Source organism: Lathyrus oleraceus, chromosome 1 (assembly GCF_024323335.1).
Source record: "Lathyrus oleraceus cultivar Zhongwan6 chromosome 1, CAAS_Psat_ZW6_1.0, whole genome shotgun sequence".
NCBI classification, from domain to species: domain Eukaryota; kingdom Viridiplantae; phylum Streptophyta; class Magnoliopsida; order Fabales; family Fabaceae; genus Lathyrus; species Lathyrus oleraceus.
In genome coordinates this window covers 118305673-118331855 of record NC_066579.1, presented here as the reverse complement: position 1 = coordinate 118331855, position 26183 = coordinate 118305673, and the positions used below count along the sequence as shown (strand labels likewise).

The 26183-nt window shown below is 36.1% G+C and overlaps 1 protein-coding gene across 1 annotated transcript; it reads right to left on the bottom strand.

Annotated features, from left to right (window-relative positions):
- Positions 1-1821: 1821 nt before the first annotated feature.
- On the bottom strand, positions 1822-24850 carry LOC127120949 (hyoscyamine 6-dioxygenase). Its single transcript, XM_051051577.1, has 4 exons — positions 24600-24850; positions 24105-24358; positions 2273-2594; positions 1822-2187 (listed from the first exon to the last, which is right to left on the bottom strand). Exons 1-4 carry the CDS (start codon positions 24807-24809, stop codon positions 1954-1956), a joined length of 1020 nt encoding a protein of 339 aa, XP_050907534.1. The 5' UTR covers positions 24810-24850; the 3' UTR covers positions 1822-1953.
- Positions 24851-26183: the final 1333 nt, after the last annotated feature.

Sequence of the window (26183 nt, the reverse complement as noted above, 5' to 3'; positions counted from 1 at the left end):
CACTATCACTATGAGCATAACTTATGACACCTACATAACAAACTATGTAGTATTCTCATGGTGTGTTAATCTAGTATAAATATTACTCCTAATATTTATACTTATGTGAAGACTTGATATCTCATATTCATGACCTGTGAGATACATTCATCAGTCAATTCATATAAAAGTCTTTATACGTCATTGTTATCCTATGTGACAACAAAGCTTGACTACAAATACTTTAAGAAAAACATTATTACTTTTAATGAGGTCTCAGGACTAAGTCACACTTAATGTATCATTAAATAAAATAATTATTCTAAGGTCATAATACAAAAACATGCATATCAACAATGATTGGATATTAGGGCTTACTCTAACAATGTTCCACTAGCACTAGTGTCAATCAAATATTAACTTAACATATATATGTCCATCGTGTGTGTCAAGAATCATCTAAGAATGATACTTTATTAGGGTATAAGACAATTTTTCCTATGTTGGTACTAGACACCTCTTCCAGTTTTAACTTTTGATCTTCTATCGAAAAGAAAAAGAAGTGTCAAAATATGAATATATGGATCGCTAGTGAGATCTAGTTTTCTGTACTTGCAAGATTAACCCATTAACCTTGTGAATGAGATAAATATGATTTGCAATAAGAGAAATACAATTTTCTTCTCAAGAATGAACAAAGCGGTCCAAATCATATATTTGACCTTTGTACTAGAAACGACAATTGTCTGAAGTCTTTTACGGTTGTCATTTAAGCATAACATTTATTTTATATTGTGATATGGATATATTGTTCATCGATTTCGAAATAACATCATTATAACTACTTTTTACAATGATTATTTCCAAATCCTCTCAACAAAAGGAACACCATGTCTTTTTAAGGTATCCATGAAACTTCTTGATAGTGATCTAGTGATGAAAGCTTTAATTAATTTTGGTACTTATTGCTTATGCTTATAGAAGATGGTGCATCTAGTGCAGTACATATCATGGTGTACATGATTAATATAATCACCAAAGTGCATTATGCTTATCATGTGTCATCCTCTCATTCAATGAGATATGGAATTACCCATCAGATAAAGCATCACGTGACATGTGCAATAATCTTAATGTGAGAACAAGCATATTTAGAGTCTCAACACTTCGTCAATATATGTACCTAGGATAAGGTCGAGGTGAATCAACAATCTATATCTATATTATGATTCCTAAAGTTTTAGGAAACATGACCTAAAAATTTCATCAAAACCATTTTCTTAACCATGTCCTATATTTGTGGTGTAGGGAATTTGTTTTGAAGATTAGTATGTCGTCTACATATTATACTAGATTATGCAAATAATCTCACTAACCTTCTTGTGTGCACAAGATTTAAACATGACATTTTTTAATCCAAATTTTTCTAAAACTTAAATAATAAAAGTATTCAACTCCAAGAAGCTTTCTCTAATCCATAATTGGATTTAATCAATATTTTTTAGTCAATTTATACTCCTTTTAAAATCAAGAATAAATGATCTTGATTCTAAAAGGAGTATAAGTTATTTTCTCAAAGTGACTTATCATCCAATAGCACACTGTGGTTTGATCCAAAACCTGAGCATGCTAATTGGAATAAACAAGTTCTAAACAAAAACCAAAATAGAGAAAAATGTCGTATTCAATGATGTTACTCTTTTTCTTTTTGCTAAAATTTCTTCTTTGATGGTTGTTGTTGCATACACCAAAAATCAAAATATGCATACTTTACTATTCTATAGCAGTGATTTATATTCTTGTGGTAAAAAAAGAAAGAAAAATAACGAGGATATAAATGACAAAAGTTATATTTCTTCATAATATATAGAAAATTTTACAGTCCAATACACAAAATTATTTCTCCCCCCATTTATTTCACTTTTCAAATAAGAGAAATACACAAGTTCTCTTAGTAATTTTTCTCTGATTTTATTAGGAATGCAATACTTGTTCAATTTTGGGTCCTTTTTCATAGAAATTTTTACGAAATTCTCCAAATGACATAGACTTATAAATTGGAGGAGTGATTTCATCTACCAATTCTTGTGCTGGTTCTATCATTCTTGAAAAGGAAGGATATATGAAATACGCAACAGATGTTCTTGCACTTCTCGAATTCGTCACAACTCGATGTTCAGCACCAACAAGCCTTCCATTGGTAATAATCTGGAGAAAAAAAAGATTATATTATATTATGAAACTTAATAGAATTTAACTAAAAGAACAAATTAATGATTAGATTTTATTTTACCTGCAAGATTAAACCAATGTTAACAACAAAAGCATTGGGAATAGGTTCAACTGGAATCCATTGATCATCCTTAAGAACTTGAAGTCCATGAACCTCTTGATCTTGAAGTAGAAGAGTGATGAGTGTAGGGTCTCTATGTTTGGCTAGGCCTAAAGTTAAACTTGGATCTGGACATGGAGGGTAATGATGAGCTAGTACTATTGGATTTTCACTAAGTTCACCAATGAAATATCCTGGCTTTAGCCCTAACCCTTCACAAAGCATCTCCAAAATTTCATGTCCCAATTTGTTTAATTCTTGTGTATATTTACCAACAATCTCACTGAAATAATCCAACAAAAAAATTTGTTTCTTTGGAGTAAAATTTGAGACAGAAATATTAAGAGATTATACTAAAATTTTCCTTTTTAATTGCAATGTTAAAAATAAAAACGAAAGATAATAGAAATATGGAGGCTGGCCTAATAGATGTCAAGGCTTAAGATAAATTATATATGATGATACAATTTTAAAACTCATAACATTATTTTTGTAATTTTTTTTATTTAGACAAAGTTGACAATAATTAATATAAATCCAAACATTCAATTACTTAAACTTAGTGAGTTTTATGTTTTAGACATTTTAAAATATAAAAATTATTTATTGAATTTGTAATCGACTTTGCTTATTATTATTTTTTTATTGATAATAAAGTCTATAATTTAATATGTGTTCAGACAATATTAACTTTTTAGTGGTATAATTGGAAGAAGACTCAAGGATGCGCGGAAGACATACCTTTAATCTCTCGTCCTTGCAACTCGCTCTTTGATTAGTTCGAGCACCCCTCTTTTAGATCGAGTGCCCCTTGTTCAGATATATCGTCTGAATTCTTAACGTTTTCGTCCATAGTTGTGATCGTGCAAGAGATATGTACTGAGTCAACGAATATTACATAAGGGATAATGGGATTTAACCTCACTTCCTAGATTTCAAGGAATCAACCACCCACTCATGGAATGGTTGCTATATTCTAGGAAGACCCGGTTTTAGATCACTGGAGTTATAAATACATCAATATTGTGATACTTAGGGACAATTAATAACACAAAGAAAAGACATATATACAATAACTTCTCACCTCACGTGAGCTAGCTCTCAATACCATAACAGCCTAAAGCCTCTCACAAGCTTTATCCACTAGGGTTTGTCACACATTTGTACTTTTAGTAAGTATAGTTAGCACCCACTGTGTGGCCCCGATAAAGCTTACTTGGGCCACCATCACATCATTTGGCTGGAGTATTGTCTTTGCGCTCATCATTCATCATGGTGAACAAAAAGACAACGACTTCAGTTAGTGAGAAATCTGACAGCGATAAAAGTGTCATAGCGGAGATATGTGCTGATATGGATGACTTTCCTCGCCATAACCAAATCATGGTTAATAACATTCTTCATATTCAACAGCGCTAGCAAGAAACTGATATGGTGGACGAGCTGGAAACATTGGATCCCAAACTCCTATTAGACGAGATGTGGGAGATGTCGGTTCCAGAGAACTTTAAGTCGCCATCGTTGGCTAAGTTCGATGGATGGAGCGATCCATATGACCATGTGGCCTCCATCAACACTCAGATGGGCATCATTGAGGATCTTAACTTTCTATAGCGCAAGCTCTTATCAGACATCTTTAGAGACATAACCTTGAGATGGTATATGGGTCTCCCCGTTCTCTATCACCAACTATTAAGACCTGGTGAAGAAGCTAGTCCACCAATTCGCCGCAAACAGACACTGAAAGTTGACTGCCATAAGTCCATTCAACATAAGTCAGAGCCCATCATAGTCATTGAGGGAGTGCATCATCCCCTTCGATGAGAAACAATCAAGTTAGTCCATCCAAACTACGAAATGTTCGTAAGAGCATTTCATAACGGGCTCATGGCGGGAAACTTCAACGAATTCCTCTCCCCAAAACTAGCAGTGTCTTTTTCCGAAGTAGTGACGTAAGTAGAATGTTACATCAAGGGCGGGGAGAAGAATGCTGAAAAGAACATTTGTGACGCAAAAGAGAGCACTACCGGTGCAGACAGTTCACGAAAGAACCAGTACACGTCACCCATGAGACACAGAATGACATTCAAGCAACATGGAAAGCCCATTGAGGGTTTTACGCCTTTGAAACTCGTCGAAAACAAATATGGCGAAAATTTATTCACATGCATCACATCCCTCAGCCACTTCCCCCAAAGGTGGATGTCATGTGACCATAACCTAACAATTAGTGTAACTTCCACAATATCAAGGGGTACCACACAGGTAATGCCTACACATCAAGAAGGAGATAGAGCACCTGATTCGAGAGGAACACTTAAAGAAGAATATTAAGCTTAGCCCAACTAGATAATCATGGGAATCTAACCCCGAGAGTCCTAGATCTATCTTGAGAGAAGAGTCGAGCAGAAAGGAAGGCCACAGGGCTATCCGCCACACACCCAACTGTTGGTGTAAGCCCTAGAGGCTAATACTTTTGGGACTTGTATCGAATTATTTATTAATAATAAAAGGCTTTTTCTTTATTATGTTTCTTTAATAAAGTCCCTAGAATAGCTAGTCCGTTTAATGTATCAAGTGTGACTTAATCATGAGATCACATTAAACATAAGGACACTATTAAAATATTTGTAGTCGAGCTTTATTGTGAAGTGGGATAACATTAAAGCATTAAGACTATTATGTATATAGATTGATGATCACATCTCATGGATCATGGATAAGGAGTTATCAAATCTTAAACATAGGTATGAATATTAAGAGTAATATTTATACTGGATTGACCCGCTATGAGAATACTATATAGAATGTTATGCAAAGTGTCATAAGTTATTCTCATGGTGATAATGGTGTATACCACCCTTCGACCTGAAATCACTATGGACCCTAGATGTAGAGTCGAGTGCCTTATTGTTGATCAAACTTTATCCATAACTGGATGACCATAAAGATAGTTGATGGGTACTCCACGAAGCATGCTGAGGGACATGAGTGACCTAGATGGAATTTGCCCATCCTGCGTAATAGGACAAATGTCTATGGGCTCAATATTGAACTGGACAAGGATGACACGGTCTATGCCTTGTGTTCAGTATATACATAAGGGTAAAAGGGTAATTGTACACATAAGTATTATCACAAAAGGATTTGTCAAATCACATGACATTTTCGTATCTTGGGTAGCAGTGTTGTGCTGCTAGATACCGCTCACTGTTTATTATGTTAAATACGTGATTTAATATAATTGCCAATGCCGCAAAAACCTACAGGGTCACACACAAAAGGACGGATTGATGAGAGATAGAGTAACTAAGAAACACCGTAAGGTACAATGCACTTAAGTGAATTGTAGAACATCATAAGGTACGATGCACTTAAGTAGAATACGAAATATGGTAAGGTACCACACGCTTAAGTGATTTTGGCATATTATAAGATATGGGCCACATACACTTAAGTGGGTTTTTTAGCTTGCAGTCCACACAAGTGGTTTTATAAATAGAACCCTTGTGCAGAAACATTGGTGTAATTGCAATTTTGTTTTCTCTCTCTCTCTCTCTCTCTCTCTCTCTCTCATTCACTCAAAGCCTTCATTCGTAGCAGCTAGCACTGAGATTGAAGGAATCCGTTCGTGTGAACTGAGTAGAGGCGTTGTCATCGTTCAACGTTTGTGATCGCTCCGTAGATCTGCATCAAAGGTTACAATCGCCACAAGAGGTAACAATTCTATCACTATTCATGTCCATTTGTAAGGATCACTAAAGGAGAAATTTTTAAATTCCGCTGCATTTTGGATCGCTCTTCTCCTTCAGACCATCACAAGAGGACTCATCGGAGGCAGTGAAACCAGATATGCACGAAAAAGAAACGCCCGCCAAATCCAGGCCATTAACAATCATTCAATTGCTACAAAGTCGGCGAATGAGAAGCTCTAGAGGTTAAAATTACATTCTTAGTGAAGGATGCATCCAAAATTCACCCGTACAACAATGACCCCATGGTGATCTCTTTTCAATATGATGAATGGAAAATCAAAGAGTTCTGATTGATCAAGGAAGATCCACAAACATCCTCTAGTTGGATGCATTCGAGAGGCTCCGCCTAGATTTAGATGACCTCAAACCCTTCTAGGGATATTTGGTAGGGTTCTAGAGCAAACCAAAGCAGGTGAAGGGTTACACAACACTGAGAACTGTCTTCGGGACAGAAGAAAATGCCAACCAGGTCAAGGGAAAATATTTAGTCATTCATGTTCCCTCATTGTATAATATGATCATAAGGCAACCTTCCTTCAACCAGATGGGGTCCATCTTATCTACCTTTTAGCTATGTATGAAGTATTCGCTCTCAGACGGGCAAGTAGGTATTATCCAAGGGGACCAAGATATTTCGAGAAAATGATATGTGGAAAGCTTGAAGTTGAAGAAATTCAGAACAGTAGGTGTGAATATCATGGGCGCAAAGGAAAACTCATCAGTAGAGGTTCTTGAAGAGGTAGGTCATGTCGTTCTAAAAGAGGCGAACATGGGGCCTAGGGAGGAGGATATCCTTCCTAGAAGCCTGGAATTAAAGAAAGTCATAACACTAAGCGTGAACACCATGGACGCAAAGGCATACCCACTAGGAGAGGATCACGAAGAAGAAGGCTTCGTTGTTCCAGAAGCGGTGAACGTGAAGGTTGTGGAGAATGATCTCCCTCCTAAAAGCTTTAGTCAAGACTATGGGTCTCATTTTGGTTTAAAATTGTTTGATGTGTATTTTTGGCAAGTTTTTTTCTTAGCCATTTGTGTATGGATAGTGAAGTTTTTGTAAGGGTATTATTTGCATGTGTCATTAAAGTGTCACATGGTTCTTAATAAAGCCTTCATTTTATTCAAGTTTCTACACTATTGCTGATTTACATGCAGATTATCACAGAGCGATAGAATAATACCAAGACCGCACCTCGATAAAATTACATGTTAGATCCTCTTTAAGGAATCTTTGTTGCCCCTTGAGGCGATTACATGTTGGATCCTCACAAAGGAATCCTTATCGTCCCTCAAGGTGATTATATGTTGGATCCTCTTAAAGGAATCCTTGTCGGTCCTCGTGGTGATTACATTCTAGATCCTTGCAAAGAAATCCTTTTCGTCCCACAAGACGATTACATGTTGGATCCTCAAATAGAATCCTTGCCACCCCCTCGAGGCGATTACATGCTAGATCCTCTTAAAAAGTAATCCTTACTGACCCTCAAGGCGACTTCATGTTGAATCCTCTTGAAGAAATCCTTGTCGCCCCTCGAGGTGATTACATATTGAATCCTCTTAAAAGAATCATTGTCACCCCTCGAGGTGATCATATGATGGATCATCTTAAAGGAATCCTTGTCGCCCCATGTAGCGAGTACATTGAATACACGCGAAGGAGCCTACATGTCATCTGACAACAATCAGATCCCCTTTATGGAAACCTCCTGAAGCCTCTAGAAGAATAAAGGCATATCCGGGAAGGGACATTCGCTCCCAAGAAAGATCATCATGAATTGAATTTCCATAGCTGACACATGAGATGTACCACTAACACTTGGGAGCATGGCCTAAAACCAACTACACAAAGACGACACCTCAACATTTGAAGTCTCGCCCGAGGGACTCAATTAAGTCCCGCATGAGAGACTCAACTAAGTCTCGCCTGAGGGACTCAACTAAGTCTCATCTCTAAGGGTCATTTGAAACTTTGGAAATTAAATGTAGGGATAAAAGCCTCAACGAAGATCTTCAAGAAGGGACGAGGATCAGTCGGGGATTAAAACACTTCAGCCTCTACGAGCCCTCGTGCTTGAGGGACTATGTAATGGAATAATTGGAAGAGGTCTTGAGGGTAGGGCGAAAGGCGTACGTTTAGCCCTTTATCCTTTCGAAGTTGCATTTTCATTAATTTGAACGCCCCAATTTCAGATTGAGTGCCCCTTGTTTTTATATATCGACTGAATCCTTAATGTCTCGTTCCATAGAGCGCGATCGTGCGTGATACGTGTATTGGGTCATCGAACTTTACATAATGGATTGTGGGATTTAACATAACTTCCTAGATTTTAGGGAATTAACCACCCACTCCTGGAGTGGTTACTACATTCTAGGAAGGCTCGATTTCAGACCCCTAAAGCTATAAATATATCGGTATCATGATACTTAGGGATAATCAATAACACATAGAAAAGACACAAATACATTAGTTTTTCATCTCATGTGAATTTGCTGTCAATTCCATAACTTTTATCCACTATAAACGGTCACACATTTGTACTTTAGCAAATACAAACTTTAAAAATGTTTTTATTTATTTTATTTTTTTAATGAAAATTATAAAGTTTTATTTAATACTATTTTTTTTATATTTTTAAAAAACTCAAAACATATTACTTTTGGGGCCTTACCCTCCACTTAACTTAAAAACATGAATTCTAGAAAGAAAGAAGAAAAAAAAAAGAATTCTATCCAAATTTATAAAGAAAAGTCAAATAATCAAAATATCTTGTTTTTATCTCATTTCAATATTTCTTTTTCAAGCAGACTATTTTTTATAAGTTGAAACCTACACGTTTTCTAGTTTTTGCTTTTTGTTGTTTTTGGGTTGTTTCATATGGTACATAGGATCTCCACCCGTTACACATGTAAGAAAATGTTTGAATTTTTTTTTGTCTTAAATAGAACAAAAAAATAAGTTAGATATTTTAAAATTGAATATTTATTTATTTTATTTTTACTATATTTGTATATCTCATAAATTATTTGTCCGGTCGAGGTATGAAATTTAAAATTCTAATTTAATCGAGATTTTTATTTTTGGTCAAGGTGTCATGTAAGAACCTCAAAACGACAAACATTGACCGACCTCTATTATCAGGTGGTCGAATTTGTAACATCCTAATTTACATATCGTAAATAATATATTCGATTATATTTGAAATTTTAACATCACTAATTATTACAAAATAAACATCGAAACTATTGACTATAATAATTAATTTATTAAATAATTATCTATTATCTTTATTATTAATATTATTATTCAATTTGAATATCATCCTTTCATTTTACAAACTAAACTTTGAAATTAATATTTAAAATACTTAATTTTAAGTTAATTAATTATCCATATTATTTTTATTATTACTATTATTATTACTTTTATTATTATTATTATTATTATTATTATTATTATTATTATTATTATTTTATTTTATTTTATTTGAATATCACCATTTTACTCTACAAACTAATTTTTAAAAAAACTTAAGTTAATAAATATATTAAATAGTTATGTTCTTGTTATTATTATTATTATTATTATTATTATTATTATTATTATTATTATTATTATTATATTTATCATTTCATTTTATAAAAAAAATATTTTTCTATTAATATCCCACATGATCTTATGTCATGAAACATTACGAAATTAAACTCTCATACATTTCTCACCAATTATTTACACAAAGTCATACTAGAACATTGATAGATATTAAGTGTTAGATCCCCAATAAAAGAAGGGAAGTTGGATACATTGAGTAGTTGTATTTGGTTGGGTTCTCGCTAAGAAAAGACTTGGTCGACTATGTCCTTTACGATACACCTCTCTTACCTGGGAAGTCAACCATAAATTATTCATTGTATAAACTGAACTGATTATATAGAGATAAGGATCATGCTAAGAAGAAATAGACAAGATATTTAATTGATTTGACATAAAGCTTGACACCACTAAGAAGGTCCTTTAGTCTTAGCTTGGTTTATTAAAAGAGGTTTTAAAATCATGATTTTTAAATCATGATCATGGTTTTTGTAATCATTGTTATTGAATAAATTGATATATTTTGTTTATACATTAAATGTTGATTATGTTAGCCCGAATTCTAGATATAATCATGTCTAACGTTAAGCACTAATTCAACATTTTAAACATAAATATCCATTGCATGTGAGAGAATTGACGAAATCCTTATCAATGAATCATTCATTGGGATATAAATATACATATTTGTTATGTTCTTTATGTCTTGTGAATGATTGAACCTAATAACTTATCCTTTTCAGAATGTTATGGTTCAGAACATCAGAAATGCGAGGTGTGGTAGGAGTGTTGGTAAAGGCGCTAGTAGAGGTGTAGGTAGGAATGTGAGTAGTGAAGCTACTCCCGAAGGGGAAGCTAATATCCCCATGTGACGAGAAGATCATTCCCAAACTGGAACGAACTCTCAAGCTGACACTCAAGATGTTTGTGAACTTGCTGCAATTGTGTTAGCTCAAACACAACAAAATGCTCAAATCCTGCAAATCACTCAAGATCATCAACTTTTTCAGCAACAACAAAGAGAAACCATGCATGAAGATACGGGATTGAACTCACTTCTGAAAGGTAAACCACCATAGTTTGGTGGTGACTTTAATCCAGAGGGTGCTGAGAAATGATTGCAAGAGATAAAAAATATATTTTCTTTCACTCCCTGTAGAGAGAATAAAAGAGTCGGTTATGCAACATTCATGCTGACAGGTGATGCTGAAGCCTTGTGGAGAGGAAAAGATAGATTATTAGAAGAGGAAGGAAGAGAGATCAACTGGATCTTGTTCAAAGAAGAATTTTTGGGGAAGCATTTTCCAAAGTTATGTAAGAAAGAGAAGGATAGGTTATTCTAGACCCTGCGTAAAGGTATCATGACAATGGGAGAGTATACTAGGAAGTTCGAATCCTTGCTAAAGTATTCTAAATTTTACCGCTTGCATCCAAGGGAAGAATGGATGTGTGAAAAGTATCAAGATGGATTGAAATATGATATCTAGAGGGCGGTTCTACCTCTGCATATTGTGTGCTTTTGTGAGCTGATAGAAAGGTGTTTGAAGTTTGAAGGAATTGACAATAGGAAGAATAAATATGGATAAGGAGGACCAACCCGAAACAACAATCACAAGGGGCATTTTAATTAAGGCCATGGAGGAAGGACCCAACAAGGGGGTATGCCATATCAAAGGCCTACACCATATCATAACCAGGATTCAAGGAGGTTAATGTTCAAGTGTTACAATTATGGAGGGGTACATCTTAACAAAGATTGTCCAAATAGAAATATTAGAGCTTGTTTTCGATGTGGTCCGAAGGGCCGTTTTCTCAAAGATTGTCCCCAAGTACAAAATCAACCAACAAGCCAAAAAAGTGGCATAATAAACAATAAAAATGTAGGTAAAGAAAGGAACAGAGGCCCAAATGTTGGTTAAAGACCTCAGAATCAGAAAAAGCCAACCACCGGAAGAGTATTCGCAGTTAGAGGAGCTGAGGTCTCAAAGTCAGTTGGGTTAGTCCAAGGTATGTGTCTAATTGAAGATAAGATGGTATCAGTATTATTCGATTCATGAGGTACACATTCATTTATATCTAAACCTTGTGCGGAAATTTTGGGATTTGAAATTTTTGATCTCAACTATAAGTTGACCATTACAACTCCCTCAGGAGAAAGAATGGTAACTTGTTCAGTCTGTGTAGACAGCCCAGTAATTTTAGAAAATAGAAGATTCTTAGTAGATCTTGTGGTACTCCTGCTACAAAACCTAAATGTCATCTTAGGAATGAATTGGTTATCAGCCAATGATGTAAAATTGGTGTGCAAGAAAAAAATTAACGTTTGGAAAAGATAGTGGAAAAGTCATAAAGATTGAAACTCTCACTCAAAAATTTATGATGTTATTCTCCGTGTCAGTAGGAGAAACCCCTAGTGTTGAAAATTTTCCAGTAGTATGTGAATTCCTGGAAGTTTTTCCAGAAGATGTTTCAGGTTCACCATCGGTTAGGGAAGTGGAGTTTGCTATATACTTGATTTCAGGAACTAGACCAATTTCTATATCTCCTTATTGAATGTCACCCTCAGAGCTGGCTGAGTTAAAGAAACAATTAGATGAGATGTTAGAGAAGGAATTTATTAGACCAAGTGTATCGCCATGGGGACCTCCAATCTTAGTTGTCCAGAAGAAGGATGGTTATTCTAGACTTTGTGTAAATTACAAACATCTTAATAAAGCTACTGTAAAAATAAGTATATGTTGCCTAGAATCAATGACTTGATGGATCATTTGAAGGGAGCATCAGTATTCTCGAAGATTAACCTGAAGTCTGGATATCATCAGATCAGGGTGAATGAGGATGATATTCCAAAAACAACTTTTAGATCCCGTTATGGACACTATGAGTACTTAGTTATGACGTTTGGTTTGATTAATGCTCCACCAGTATTCATGGATTACGTGAATAGGGTCTCTAGGTCGTACTTAGATCAATTTGTTGTAGTTTTTATCGATGACATTTTGATTTATTCCAAGAATGAGGTAGAGCACGAAGAACATTTGAGAATTGTGCTACATATACGAAAGGACCGTCAATTGTACGCGAAATTCTCGAAATGTGAATTTTGGTTGAAGGAGGTACAATTTTTTGGTCATATAACCAGTAAAGAAGAGTAGTAGTCCCGAGTAAATTCGAAGTAGTAACAAAGTGAGAAAGTCCAGAGAATGTTGGCGAGATTCGAAGTTTTCTTGGACTAGCTGGATATTATTTGAGGTTCATCGAAGGATTTTCAAATATCGCTTTGCTTATGACTCAGTTAACAAGGAAAATTAAAAACTTTGAATGGATAAAAGAGTGTGAAGAAAGTTTTCAAAAGTTGAAGGAAATATTGACTTCATCACCAATACTCATCTGACCAGACCCATCAGGACAATTTGATGTGTGTTGTGATGCGTCATATCAAGGTCTTGGTTGTATGTTGATGCAAGAAAGGAAACGGATAGCTTATGCATCAAGACCGTTGAAGGTGCACGAGAGAAACTACCCAACTCACGACTTAGAGTTAGCAGCAATTGTGTTCCCCTTAAAAATTTAGAGGCATTATCTTTATGGATCAAAGTTCACCGTGTTAAGTGATCACAAAAGCCTGAAGTATTTATTTGATCAGAAATATCTAAACATGAGACAAAGGCGTTGGATGGAATTTTTAAAGGAGTATGATTTTGAGTTGTAGTATCATCAAGGATAGGCCAATGGTGTAGCAGACGCTTTGAAGGGGTCGACGAAGAATGTCAGGAAGCTTGTGGGGTTAAGAAGTCATGTGGACATGGAGTTTTCACTCTCAATAGTTCATCACCAATATACTGGAGTAAACCAATTATGGAATATTTAGAGAACCCAGTCGGAGGCACTGAAAGGAAAATCAAATACAGAGCTTTAAGCTATGTGTTGTCAGGAAATGAATTGCTGAAGAAAATACCATAAGGGGTATTACTTAAATGTCTGGGAGATACTGAAGTGTATTTGGCCATATATGAGGTGCATAGTGGAGCCTGTGGTGCGCACTAGCCAGGCTATAAGATGAAGTGGTTGTTGTTTCGGCAAGGTATTTATTGCCCCAGTATGTTGTAAGATTGGACCGAGTTCACCAAGGGATACCAAGAATGCCAAAGGCATACAAGTGTTCAACACATGCCAACGAGTGAGTTGTATGCGATCATCAAGTCATGACCTTTTAGGGGGTGGGCGTTATACGTCATTGGAGAAATTCAGCCAGCTTCGTTGAAGCAACAGAAGTTCATCCTAGTTGGGATAGACTACTTCACTAAGTGGATCAAAGTCGTCCCCCTGGTGAAGGTGGATCAGGAGGTGGTGATTAAATTCATCGAAAAACATATTATATATAGATTCGACATCCCAGAGACCATTACCACATATCAAGGGTCAGTGTTTGTGGGACAAAGGATGCAAGAGTTCGTTGGCGAAACAGGTTTTAGGTTGGTTACCTATACACCTTACTACGCACAAGCAAATGGCCAAGTCGAAGTGGCCAACAAAGTGATAATAAGTTTGATTAGAAAACATGTTTCCAAAAAACCAAAGAATTGACACAAGACTTTGGACCAAATCCAATGGTCCTGTTGAACGTCCCTAAATGAAGCAACAAATTCGACACCTTTTCGACTAACGTTTGGGCACGATGCCATATTGCCATTAGAGACCTGTTTACAGTCCGTCAAAGTACAATGCCATAACGACCTCCAGTCAGAACAATAGTGGGAAATGATGTTTGACGAATTGGTCGATTTAGATGAAGAAAGATTGGCTGTGATGGAAATACTGGCCCGACAGAAAGAACGTGTAACCAAAGTATACAACAGGAAGGTAAGGTAAAAAACCTGTACGGTTGATGATTATGTTTTGAAAGTAATTTTACCTATGGATCGTCGAGATCGAACTCTAGGTAAATGGTCTCCAAAGTGGGAGGGACCATTTCAGGTGATCCGAACATTTGCCAGTAATTCCTATGAGATCAAAGAACTTGGTATGGATCAAAGGGTCTTGAGAGTAAACGAGAAATATTTAAAGAAATATAAACCTATGCTACAAGAGATCCAAATCCAAACGTAACAAAATTCATTGATTCTTCAAAGTGTCACAAAAGGCGTTACAAAACACGGTCGACGACCTTACAGGAGAAATAAAAAACAAGAAAAAAGATCAAACAGGGAATCTATACTTGAAGTCCTCAAAAGAGGTTATCTCGTGACTAATCCTATTGTCTAGAGAAACCTTATTTCCATGCAAGTATTTTATGTCGGCCTCAATCTTGAGGGCTCTTTCCCCATGGGATATCCCCTTCAGAACCTCATTGTCGACTGCTTCTTGCGATGGAATTCCCTCAGTCGTCTCCAAGGAAGCTTTTTGCGCTTCCACATCATCAATCTTTCTATTGAGTTCATCTATATGGGCTTGATAGTGGGAGTTTTGTTGGTCGAAGGCTTGACGCTGACGAAGGCGTTCCTCCTTTTTATTCTCAAATTCGTTGAGCTTTTGTTCACAGGCCTCACTGGAGTCCCATTCAAGCTTTGCCTCATTAAGTTTCATCTTGATCTGAAGGTCATCATTTTATCAAAGGTTAAGGTCCTTGACAAATAGGGTAAAAAAGGCCTCAAACTCGACGAAATACTTGACCATTGAGGTAGGAAGATCATGAAGGGCAAGTGAGTCGAGGAAATTAAAAAGGTCATGAGCAAGTTCTTCTTCTTTTTCAAGAGCACATAGAAAGTTGCCCTCGAAGAGTGACGCCTTCAGTTGCTGAAGAATGAAAACAACCTCAGCATTTAGCTCTGAGGGAGGAACAGTGGTTGAAGATGGGAGTGGCGCATCAGTTGACAGACGGCGGGTTTGTTGTAGCTTCTGAAGGGCCTCAACGGGGTTCTTTTGTTTGATAATCCTGATTTCTCTCGAAGTTAAAACATTGGTCGATGCACTTTCATAAACAATGTTTGGCTGATTGAGAGTTGGTGGAGAAACAGGACTTTGAGGAACCGCTGGTGAGGCAATTTGAAACTCAGCTTGCTGCTGCGGACTCAGGACAACGTCGGCAGAAGGATGGTCGGTCTTATCTTTGACCGCAGTTTCAACCTCAATTGGAGAGCCCGCAGGTCCCTGAAAGATATAAGTATTAGATCACATGATGAAGAGAAACCCCTATATGATGGAGATAAGGGTGGACGAATACCTGAAGATCCACAAGAGGTGGAGAAGCGGTGGGAGTCCTCTCTGAATCACGAGGAGTGAAAGCTTCCTCGCTATCATCTTGGATTGTCGGGGTCGGAGCCGTTGGATCCACCTTCGATGGAGTCTTCTTGGCTTGAGCCTTTTCCCGCTGCATAGGAGTAAGCGGCGCTTTGGGCGGCGCTTTCGACGTGGAAAAGATGTGCGAGTGCACGCTCCCGTCAGACTCCTCATTTTCCGCTACAGGTACTTCTTCAGGTATCTGAATCTCAAGATGGGTGAAAAGGTAATGGAAATTGCTAAGGTAAAAAACCTTTTCATGAGGCTGATATGTGATACCTGTGAATGGGGGGTTGAAGGCGCTTTTTGCTTCTTCGAGGGCTTGGCTAGAGTCGGCTCAGTAGAGGAGATGGCCCTCTTTTGGCTCTGATAATAGAAACTGTTAGTATTGTACATCCCCAGGAAAAGGGGAAACGGAATCAGTGACATAAACCCTTTTGCGGCCTTCGTCGACTTGAGAAATTTGGATTTTTGTGTCGGGAGCGTTAACGGATGGAAGTGGATGCAGTATATCACAGACGAGGGTGGAGAGAGCGTCAACCATGTTCTGGAGAAATTGGCCACTTGGGAAAGAATGACTCTGGTAGGAATTCCACCATTCGTCGAAGTCAATTGTTGTTAAAAAATATTCTTGGAATTTGAAAACCGGAAGTTCATAACGGTGAGTGGATTTACAAAAACGGAGACAAGCTTTATGATCATCAGTAGTTAATTATCGACCGGACCATACAATATCGGTTTCATGCGATACTAGAGGCTTCGAGACCATCTGGCTTAAGCCAAACTGGCGAGCCACCAGATTTGGTTGATAGCTCATGAAACCGAACCCCTTCGACCCTGGCTCAATTTTGTAGGACAACAAGGTAGGAGTCAAGAAGTCTCTCCATATCGCGTTCGATTGGGCTGCAATCTGTGGAGAGCCACCTGGAAAAGGATCTTTGAACCACTAGGGTCGAAGGTTCGGTCAACATATGGCGCCATACCAGGAGCGAATTTATCTGCTTCGATGAACATATTTAAGTACTTCATGAAAAGATGTGTGTTGGGAGTCTCTTGGAAGGTCGTGAAAGCCAACCTGGCTCCTTTGATCGGTCGATCTTCAGTTAGCCTCGCGATATGGTCCGACATGAGGTATCCTAGTTAATACTCAAAAGTAGCATTTAACCAATGTTGCAAAAGCCATAAAGGACCCGACGGATTCAAGGCCTTGGGACTGTTGGAGAGAAATTTTAGTTTCAAGGTTTCCAGCCCTAGAGCCTGATATAAGGAGGCTAGCAGAAGTTTACCTAAAGACACCTGTCGACCCTCATAAATCTGGATCACCGGGGTAATATAGCTTTTCGCTATCTGCAAAGAACCAAGGTAGAATACGTAGTATGAAAGCCATAAAGTAAGAAAGGCTATATGTTCTTCATCGGACACTTCGACGAAGTCCTTGTTGTAGTGATCTTTGATGTAATTCTGAAGGTTGGCCCGACTAAACGAGAATGTATTCTCCGTTGAAAGGGTGTGATCGAAGACTTCCCCCAATAGCGAAAGACTGGTGATTGTCACCACATCGAAAATTGTGGGTGTTAACATCCCAGAGGGCAACTGAAATGTGTTGGTGGAGCCTTCCCAAAAATATAGAGACGCCAGTAACATGCAGGGATTTACACGATGAGCATACCTTGATATTTGAATAAGGTCATAGATATCTGCACTCCTCCATTAGTCTTGACGTTTTCGTTGGACTTTGTTAAGCCACGCCAGGTATTTTTTGTTGTCAGGAGTAGGCATGGACCTAAAGACCCTGGCTTTTGCCTCCATGAATCTGATGTCGAGTACGACGGATTTGTCGAAGGCAAGAGGAGTAGTGGGTTTGTATCCAGGGAAAAACGCTGCAACAGCCTTTGGGGAAGATTTCTGATCCGCGAGAGGTCCATGGAACGCTAAAAGTTTCCTATCAACCACGAAGGGGATTAGCATCTGGCGTTGCCAGTTCTTCACCATCGTTTCATCAGAAGACGTGGGTTGAGGAATACGGTTTATACCTTCATTTGTAGTGAGTCTGAAAGCAATGGGGTTGTTTCCGGTAGCGTAGGAAGTGAGTTCTTTGACATGAGAAGAAGAAGCCATTGTGAGATGAAGCGAATGGGTTGAGTTTGGAGATTCTGGGTGACAAATTGCAATGCAGAGGTTGTTTGAAGATATGAGCAAGAAATATGCGTTATTATGGAAGCAGAAAAACATTTGAGGAAGAAGAAAGAACTATTTATAGGCTGGCAAGGTGAACAGTCGAGCACTGAGTGATTGACAAATGGCTAGCGAGGAAATGGTGAGAGAGTAAGTGGGTTTGGTTGATATCCCACGACCTAGGGATAGCTGCCAATGATGGTGGAGTGTCTGGGGAATTGCGTAGCAGAAAATTCATCAACACTTACTAGGCCATAATTAGTGATAAGACGGATAACTGAGATTTGGGAAATTAAAAGGCAAATTCCTCGATCGACGAGCTCATGTCGAAACCAACCTTTTCAGCGGGCAATTTGTTAGCTGACAAATTTAGCCCAAAGAAGATAAGTCCATTCGACTAGGAAACCTGTCGGAACACCATCGACAGAAGGCTAGACAATTCGTTGGTCGACACTTAGAGTCCAGGTCGAAGTCGAAGAGTCCAAATGGTGAGAGAGATCGTGGGAGGCCAAAGAACGTGGGCGATTATTTACGTACATGGGAGAGGTGGGCCGACACGTGTCATCTCATGATAGATTCGTAACCCCCCGAAGGTTACGCTTTATTAGTATTTAAGCAAGTGTTAGGAATCATTTGGGGGGGGGGGGTGACATTTTTAGCATTTGCAATAGGAAGTACACTTGAAGTACCAAAGAGTTTACGAGAAAAAAGTCATCTCCCTACAAAAAATGTACCTTTGCCTCCTTTTACATTCATAAGTCGTTTTAACTTGTCAAATTTCCTTTACTTCATTGCTTTACTTTCAGTACATTTTTGCTTGTCATTACGTTATACTACCTTTCTAACTCATCAAGAGTTATATTCATCCTCTTTTAATATCTAAAAGACATCGTTCACCAAAACACCATACGCTCAAACACTAAGTCCAAGACTTTGTAGTCGGTCCTGCAAGTAACCCTCTTATAGGAAGGCTAGAGATTGTTGACGAACCAACAGATGGATGGAGCGATCCATATGAGCATATGGCCTCCATCAACACTCAAATGACCATCATTGAGGAACTTGACTCTCTGTAGTGCAATCTCTTATCAGATATCTTTTGGGACGTAACCTTGTTATGGTATATGGGCCTCCCCGTTCTCTGCCACCAACTATCAAGACCTGGTGAAGAAGCTAGTTCACCAATTCGCCACAAACAGACACTGAAAATTGATCACCAAAAGTCCATTCAACATAGGTCAGAGCCTATAACATCGTCCACTTCGATGAGCAACAATCAAGATAGTCTATTCAAACTAGGAAATGTTCGTATGAGCATTTCATAATGGGCTAATGGCGGGAAACTTCAAAGAATCCCTCTCCCAAAACTAGCAGCGTCTTTTACTGAAGTAGTGACTCGAGTAGAATGTTACATCAATGACGGGGATAGTAATGCTGAAAAGAACATTTCTGATGCAAAAGAGAGCCGACGCAAACAATTCACAAAAGAACCAGTACATATCACCCATGAGAGACAAAATGGAATTCAAGCAGCGTGGAAGGCCCGTTGAGGGATTTACGCCTTTGAAACATGTCGAGAACAAATACGGCGAGAATTTATTCACATGCATAACATCCCTCAGCAACCACCCCCAAAGGTGGATGTCATGGGACCAAAATCTAACAATTGGTGTAAGTTTCACAATATCAAGGGGAACCACACAGGGAATGCCTACACATCAAGAAGGAGATAAAACACCTGATTCGATAATAACACTTAAAGTAGAATGTTAAGCTTAGCCCAATTACATAATCATGGGAATCTAACCCCGAGAATCCTAGATCCTGCCTAGGAGAAGAGTCGAGCAAAAAGGAAGGCCACAAGGCTATCCTCCACACACACAACACCATCACATGAGGACTTGTCGGAGGCGGTGAAACCAGTTCTGCACGAAAAAGAAACGCCCTCCAAATCCTGGCCATTAACAATCCTTCCGTTGACTTCAAAGCAGGCGAATGAGAAGCTCTAGAGGTCAAAGTTACATTCTTAGTGAATGATGCATCCGAAATTCACCTGCACAACAATGACCCCATAGTGATCTATGTTCAATGTGATGAATGGAAGATCAAAGAGTCTTGATTGATCAAGGAAGATCCACAAACATCCTCTAGTTGAATGGATTTGAGAGTCTCCGCCTATATTTGGATGACCTCAAACCCTTCTAGGGATATTTGGTAGGGTTCTCGAGCAAACCAAAGTAGGTGAAGGGTTACATAACACTGAAAACTATCTTCGGGACTAAAGAAAATGCCAGATAGGTCAAGGTAAGATATTTAGTCATTGTTGTGCCCTCATTGTATAATATGATCATAAGGAAACCTTCCTTCAACCAGATGGGGTCCGTCCTATCTACCTTTTATCTATGTATGAAGTATTCGCTCTCAGATGGGAGAGTATGTATTATCCAAGGGGACCAAGAGATTTCCATAAAATTCTATGTGGAAAGCTTGAAGTTGAAGAAAGTCAGAATAGTAGGTGTGAACATCATGGACGCAAAGGAAAACCCGTCAATAGAGGCTCTTGAAGAAGTAGGTTCAGTCGTTCCAAAAGAGGCGAACATAAAGCCTAGAGAGGAAGATATACCTCCTAGAAGCTTGGAGTTGAAGAAAGTCAGAACACTAAGCGTGAACATCATGGACGCGAAGGCAACCCCACTAGAAGAGGCTCATGAAGAAGAAGGCTTTATTGTTCCAGTGGCGGTGAACGTGAAGGTTATGGAGAAAGATCTCCCTCCTAGAAGCTCTAGTTAGGAATATGGGTCTCATTTAGTTTAAAATTGTTCGATGTGTATTTTTTGCAAGTTATATTCTTAGCCGTTTGTGCATGGATAATGATGTTTTTGTAAGGGTACTATTTGCTTGTGTCATTAAAGTGGCACATGGTTCTTAACGAAGCCTTCATTTTATTCAAGTTTTTACACTATTGCTGATTTACATGCAGATTATCACAGAGCGATAGAATAATACCAAGATCGTACCTCAAGAAATAACATGTTAGATCCTCTTTAAGGAATCTTTGTCGTCCCTTCAGGCAATTACATGTTGGGTCCTCACAAAGGAATCCTTATCGTCCCTCAAGGTGATTATATGTTGGATCCTCTTAAAGGAATCCTTATCGGCCCTCGTGGTGATTACATTCTAGATCCTCGCAAAGGAATCCTTTTCGTCCCTTGAGGCGATTACATGTTGGATCCTCACAAAGAATCCTTGCCACCCCCTTGAGGCGATTACATGCTAGATCCTCTTAAAAAGGAATCCTCATTACCCCTCGAGGTGACTTCATATTGAATCCTCTTGAAGAAATCCTTGTCTCCCCTCGAGGTTATTACATATTGAATCCTCTTAAAAGAATCATTGTCTCCCCTCGAGGCGATCATATGATGGATCATCTTAAAGGAATTCTTGTCGCCCCATGTAGAGAGTACATTGAATACCCGCGAAGAAGCCTACACGTCATTTGACAACAATCAGATCCCCTTGATGGAAACCTCCTGAAGCCTTTAAAATAATAAAGGCATATCCGGGAAGGGACATTCGCTCCCAAGAAAGATCATCATCAATTGCATTTCCATAGCTGACACGTGGGATGTACCACTAACACTTGGGAGCATGGCCTAAAACCAATTACACAAAGACGACACTTAAACATTTGAAGTCTCGTCCGAGGGACTCAATTAAGTCTCGCATGAGAGACTCAACTAAGTCTCGTCTGAGGGACTTGACTAAGTCTCATCTCTAAGGGTCATTTGAAACTTCGAGAACTAAAGGTAGGGATAAAAGCCTCAACGAGGATCTTCAAGAAGGGTCGAGGATCAGTCGGGGATTAAAACACTTCAGCCTCTACAAGCCCTCATGCTTGAGGGACTATGTAATGGTATAATTGGAAGAGGTCTTGAGGGTAGGGCGAAAGGCGTACACTTAGCCCTTTATCCTTCCCAAGTTGCATTTTAATTAATTTGAACGCCCCTTTTTCGAAGTGAGTGCCCCATGTTTTTATATATCGACTGAATTCTTAATGTCTCATTCCATAGAGCACGAGCATGTGTGATACGTGTATTGGGTCACCGAACGTTACATAACGAATTGTGGGATTTAACCTATCTTCCTAGATTTTAGGGAATCAACCACCCACTCCTGGAGTGGTTCTTACATTCTAGGAAGACTCAATTTCAGACCCCTAGAATTATAAATATATCGATATCGTGATACTTAAGGATAATAATAACACATAGAAAAGACATAAATACATTAGTGTTTCATCTCTTATAAATTTGCTCTCAATTCCATAACAATTCTAAATCCTCTTACAATTCTTATCCATTATAAACGGTCACGCATTTGTACTTTAGCGAATACAAACTTTAAATTTGATTTTATTTATTTTATTTTATTAATAAAAATTATAAAATTTTATTTAATACTATTCTTTTTTTTATATTTTTAAAAAACTCAAAACATATTACTTTTGGGGCCTTACCCTCCACTTAACTTAAAAACATGAATTCTAGAAAGAAAGAAGAAAAAAAAAAGAATTCTATCCAAATTTATAAAGAAAAGTCAAATAATCAAAATATCTTGTTTTTATCTCATTTCAATATTTCTTTTTCAAGCAGACTATTTTTTATAAGTTGAAACCTACACGTTTTCTCTGTATTTTTTTTCTATTTTTTTTGTTGCTGGCAACTTCTAATTAAGTTAAATAAGAGAGAATAATTTATTTATTTTTAATAAAATTATCTTCTTTTTCTATAAAAAAAGTATATTAAATCATCTTCTTTATTGTATAAAAAAAACCTTTTCTACTATATAAAATTATGTCATAATCTATTCTCTCTTACTATTTTTCTTTTGATGTTGAAACAAAAATACTTTTCTATTTTTTCGCGTGGGAACAAAACCTAGAAGCCAATATATAAGTTCCATTTTTTGTGACGGTATGTTTTGTGAGAGACGAAGTCAATGTAATTTGTCATTTTCAAATATAGTAAAAAATTAGTGATTGTTTTATCTATTTGTAAATGCTTTATGTTAAATTTTGTATATTTGACTTGGTGTTTCTTGGTTACATCAATTTATTGCACATTTCAACAATATCTTAACTTCTCAATAACGTTACTATTTGATGATGCAATCAACTTCACTACAATTGGTTTCAAACTGAAACACTTACAAATCAAATCAAATTTGTTTGTGAAATAATAAATTAATTGAAGTTGAGATTAAATAGTATATAATTAAGAAATAAAATTTTCCTGTAATATATAATTAAATATTAGAATCAACAAGCTGGTACACATGACAATAAAATTTGTGAAATTCCAAGTTCTAGAATGTGCAATTTTTTTCTTATTAATATTAATAAACATAAAAAAATATTATAATAAAAATTTAATAATTAAAAAATATTATAATAAAATTTTAATATATAAAAATGGAAGAGATTAAAAATTAAAATAAATATAAATATATTCATTTTTATTAATATTTAATTATATTTTTATATGATATTTTTAATTATTATAATTTTTTAAATTTAAACTTATTTTTTAAATTAGATTGAAGTCTCCGAGTTAATTAGGCCGACTCTGATTAGAACAATTATAACTATAATTTATATATAGTTTATAGAAAAATTGAATAAATTTATGTAACTTATTTTAATAACTAAAATAAATTTGAATTATATTTATATATTATATTTTTTTTATAAACTATTTTAAATAACTTATAAAAATAAGTTTAAAAAAAATATTAAAAAAATTATAAGATGTACCGCAGAATTCATGTCAATAAATAAACTTATAAATCAATTTAAGTAGATCTTATATTTCTTTCCATTCATAACATAAGAGACATTTGAGTCCATAAAAATTGATATATCTAATCATAAATTTAAATAAATACTTATAACAATATTAGAAAAATATATAAAAAAAATTGTGAAAATAAATATAATTACCGGTATTTAGGTGGTTTTTGAGGCCAAAACTCCATGAATTCTCCAGAAGGAGGACATGGATGAGTCAATGTATCCTTCCAATATTGAATAGCATCTATTTTGTAATTCTCACTACTTGCATATATCTTGCAATTAATTCCATTTGGATCTTTAGAACATTCATTCACCTTTTCCTTTGCAGGCATACCATGAAATTCTTTGAAAATATTCAATGCTTCATCCACTAAATCCTTTGAAACCCCATGGTTGATAACCTATTTCAAAGTTTTTTTTAGGTCATTGAAAATACTTATACGAACATTAGACACGAATGACATGTAATATGATGTGTATGTATCATTGAGAAGTGTTGGACAACATGTTGGTCAGATGTGTCGGACTTCAGACACAAAATTAGACATGTTTTTATCATTGACATATGTGGAATGACTGATACGTGAGATACGACGGAGCAATATAGTTAATTTCAATGTTAAAATAGTTAAAGCAATTAACCTGAAAAAAGCCATATTCTTGAGAAGCTTTCAAAACTTGTGATATGGTATGAGCATGATCATGTCCTCCAAGATCAATCAAAGGTATTGTCTTAGTTGAAGGGTTTGTGACCTTACCAGGTCTACACTCAGGTGGTTGAACAAAGGAAAGAGGGACAGAGGAATTAACGTTAGACCAAGTTGAGACAAGTCTTTGATCCATTGTTTCCATGACTATGTTGTCTATAGAATTTGAAATATAGAAACAATGTAGTTTGAAGAAAAATAAGAGTTTTCATATGGTGATTGCGTCATTTATAGTTAAACATGTGGCGGTGTGAATTATGGAGTTTCTTCTTGTTTTTGCTTTTTGTTGTTTTTGGGTTGTTTCATATGGTACATAGGATCTCCACCCGTTACACATGTAAGAAAATGTTTGAATTTTTTTTTTGTCTTAAATAGAACCAAAAAAAAGTTAGATATTTTAAAATTGAATATTTCTTTATTTTATTTTTACTGTATTTGTATATTTCATAAATTATTTGTCCGGCCGAAATTGAAAATTTTAATTTAATCAAGGTTTTTATTTTTGGTCAAGGTGTCATGTAAGAACCTCAAAACGACAAACATTGGCCGATCTCTATTATCAGGTGGTCGGATTTGTAACATTCTAATTTACATATCGTAAATAATATATTCAATTATATTTGAGATTTTAATATCGCTAATTATTACAAAATAAATATTGAAACTATCAGCAATATAATTAATTTATTAATTAATTACCTATTATTTTTATTATTAATATTATTATTCGATTTGAATATCATCCTTTCATTTTACAAACTAAACTTTGAAATTAATATTTAAAATATTTAATTTTAAGTTAATTAATTATCCATATTATTTTTATTATTACTATTATTATTACTTTTATTATTATTATTATTATTTTATTTTATTTGAATATCACCATTTTACTCTACAAACTAATTTTTAAAAAAACTTAAGTTAATAAATATATTAAATAGTTATCTTATTATTATTATTATTATTATTATGATTATTATATTTATCATTTCATTTTATAAAAAAAATATTTTTCTATTAATATCCCACATGATCTTATGTCATGAAACATTACGAAATCAAACTCTCAGACATTTCTCACCAATTATTTACACAAAGTCATACTAGAACATTGATAGATATTAAGTGTTAGATCCCCAATAAAAGAAGGGAAGTTGGATACATTGAGTAGTTGTATTTGGTTGGGTTCTGGCTAAGGAAAGACTTGGTCGACTATGTCCTTTACGATACACCTCTCTTACCTGGGAAGCCAACCATAAATTATTCATTGTATAAATTGAACTGATTATATAGAGATAAGGATCATGCCAAGAAGAAATAGACAAGATATTTAATTGATTTGACACTTAACCTAAGTATCTAGATAATAAGTAGAACCTGAAAGGTTGATACGATATTTCTCAAGTATTAACTTAATACTTATGGTAGAGAGTTTCCACAAGATGATTGAGTGATCATATAGAATTACATTGAGGAATGTGTAAGTCCACTGTCGTGCGGTGTGGAACGTACGAGG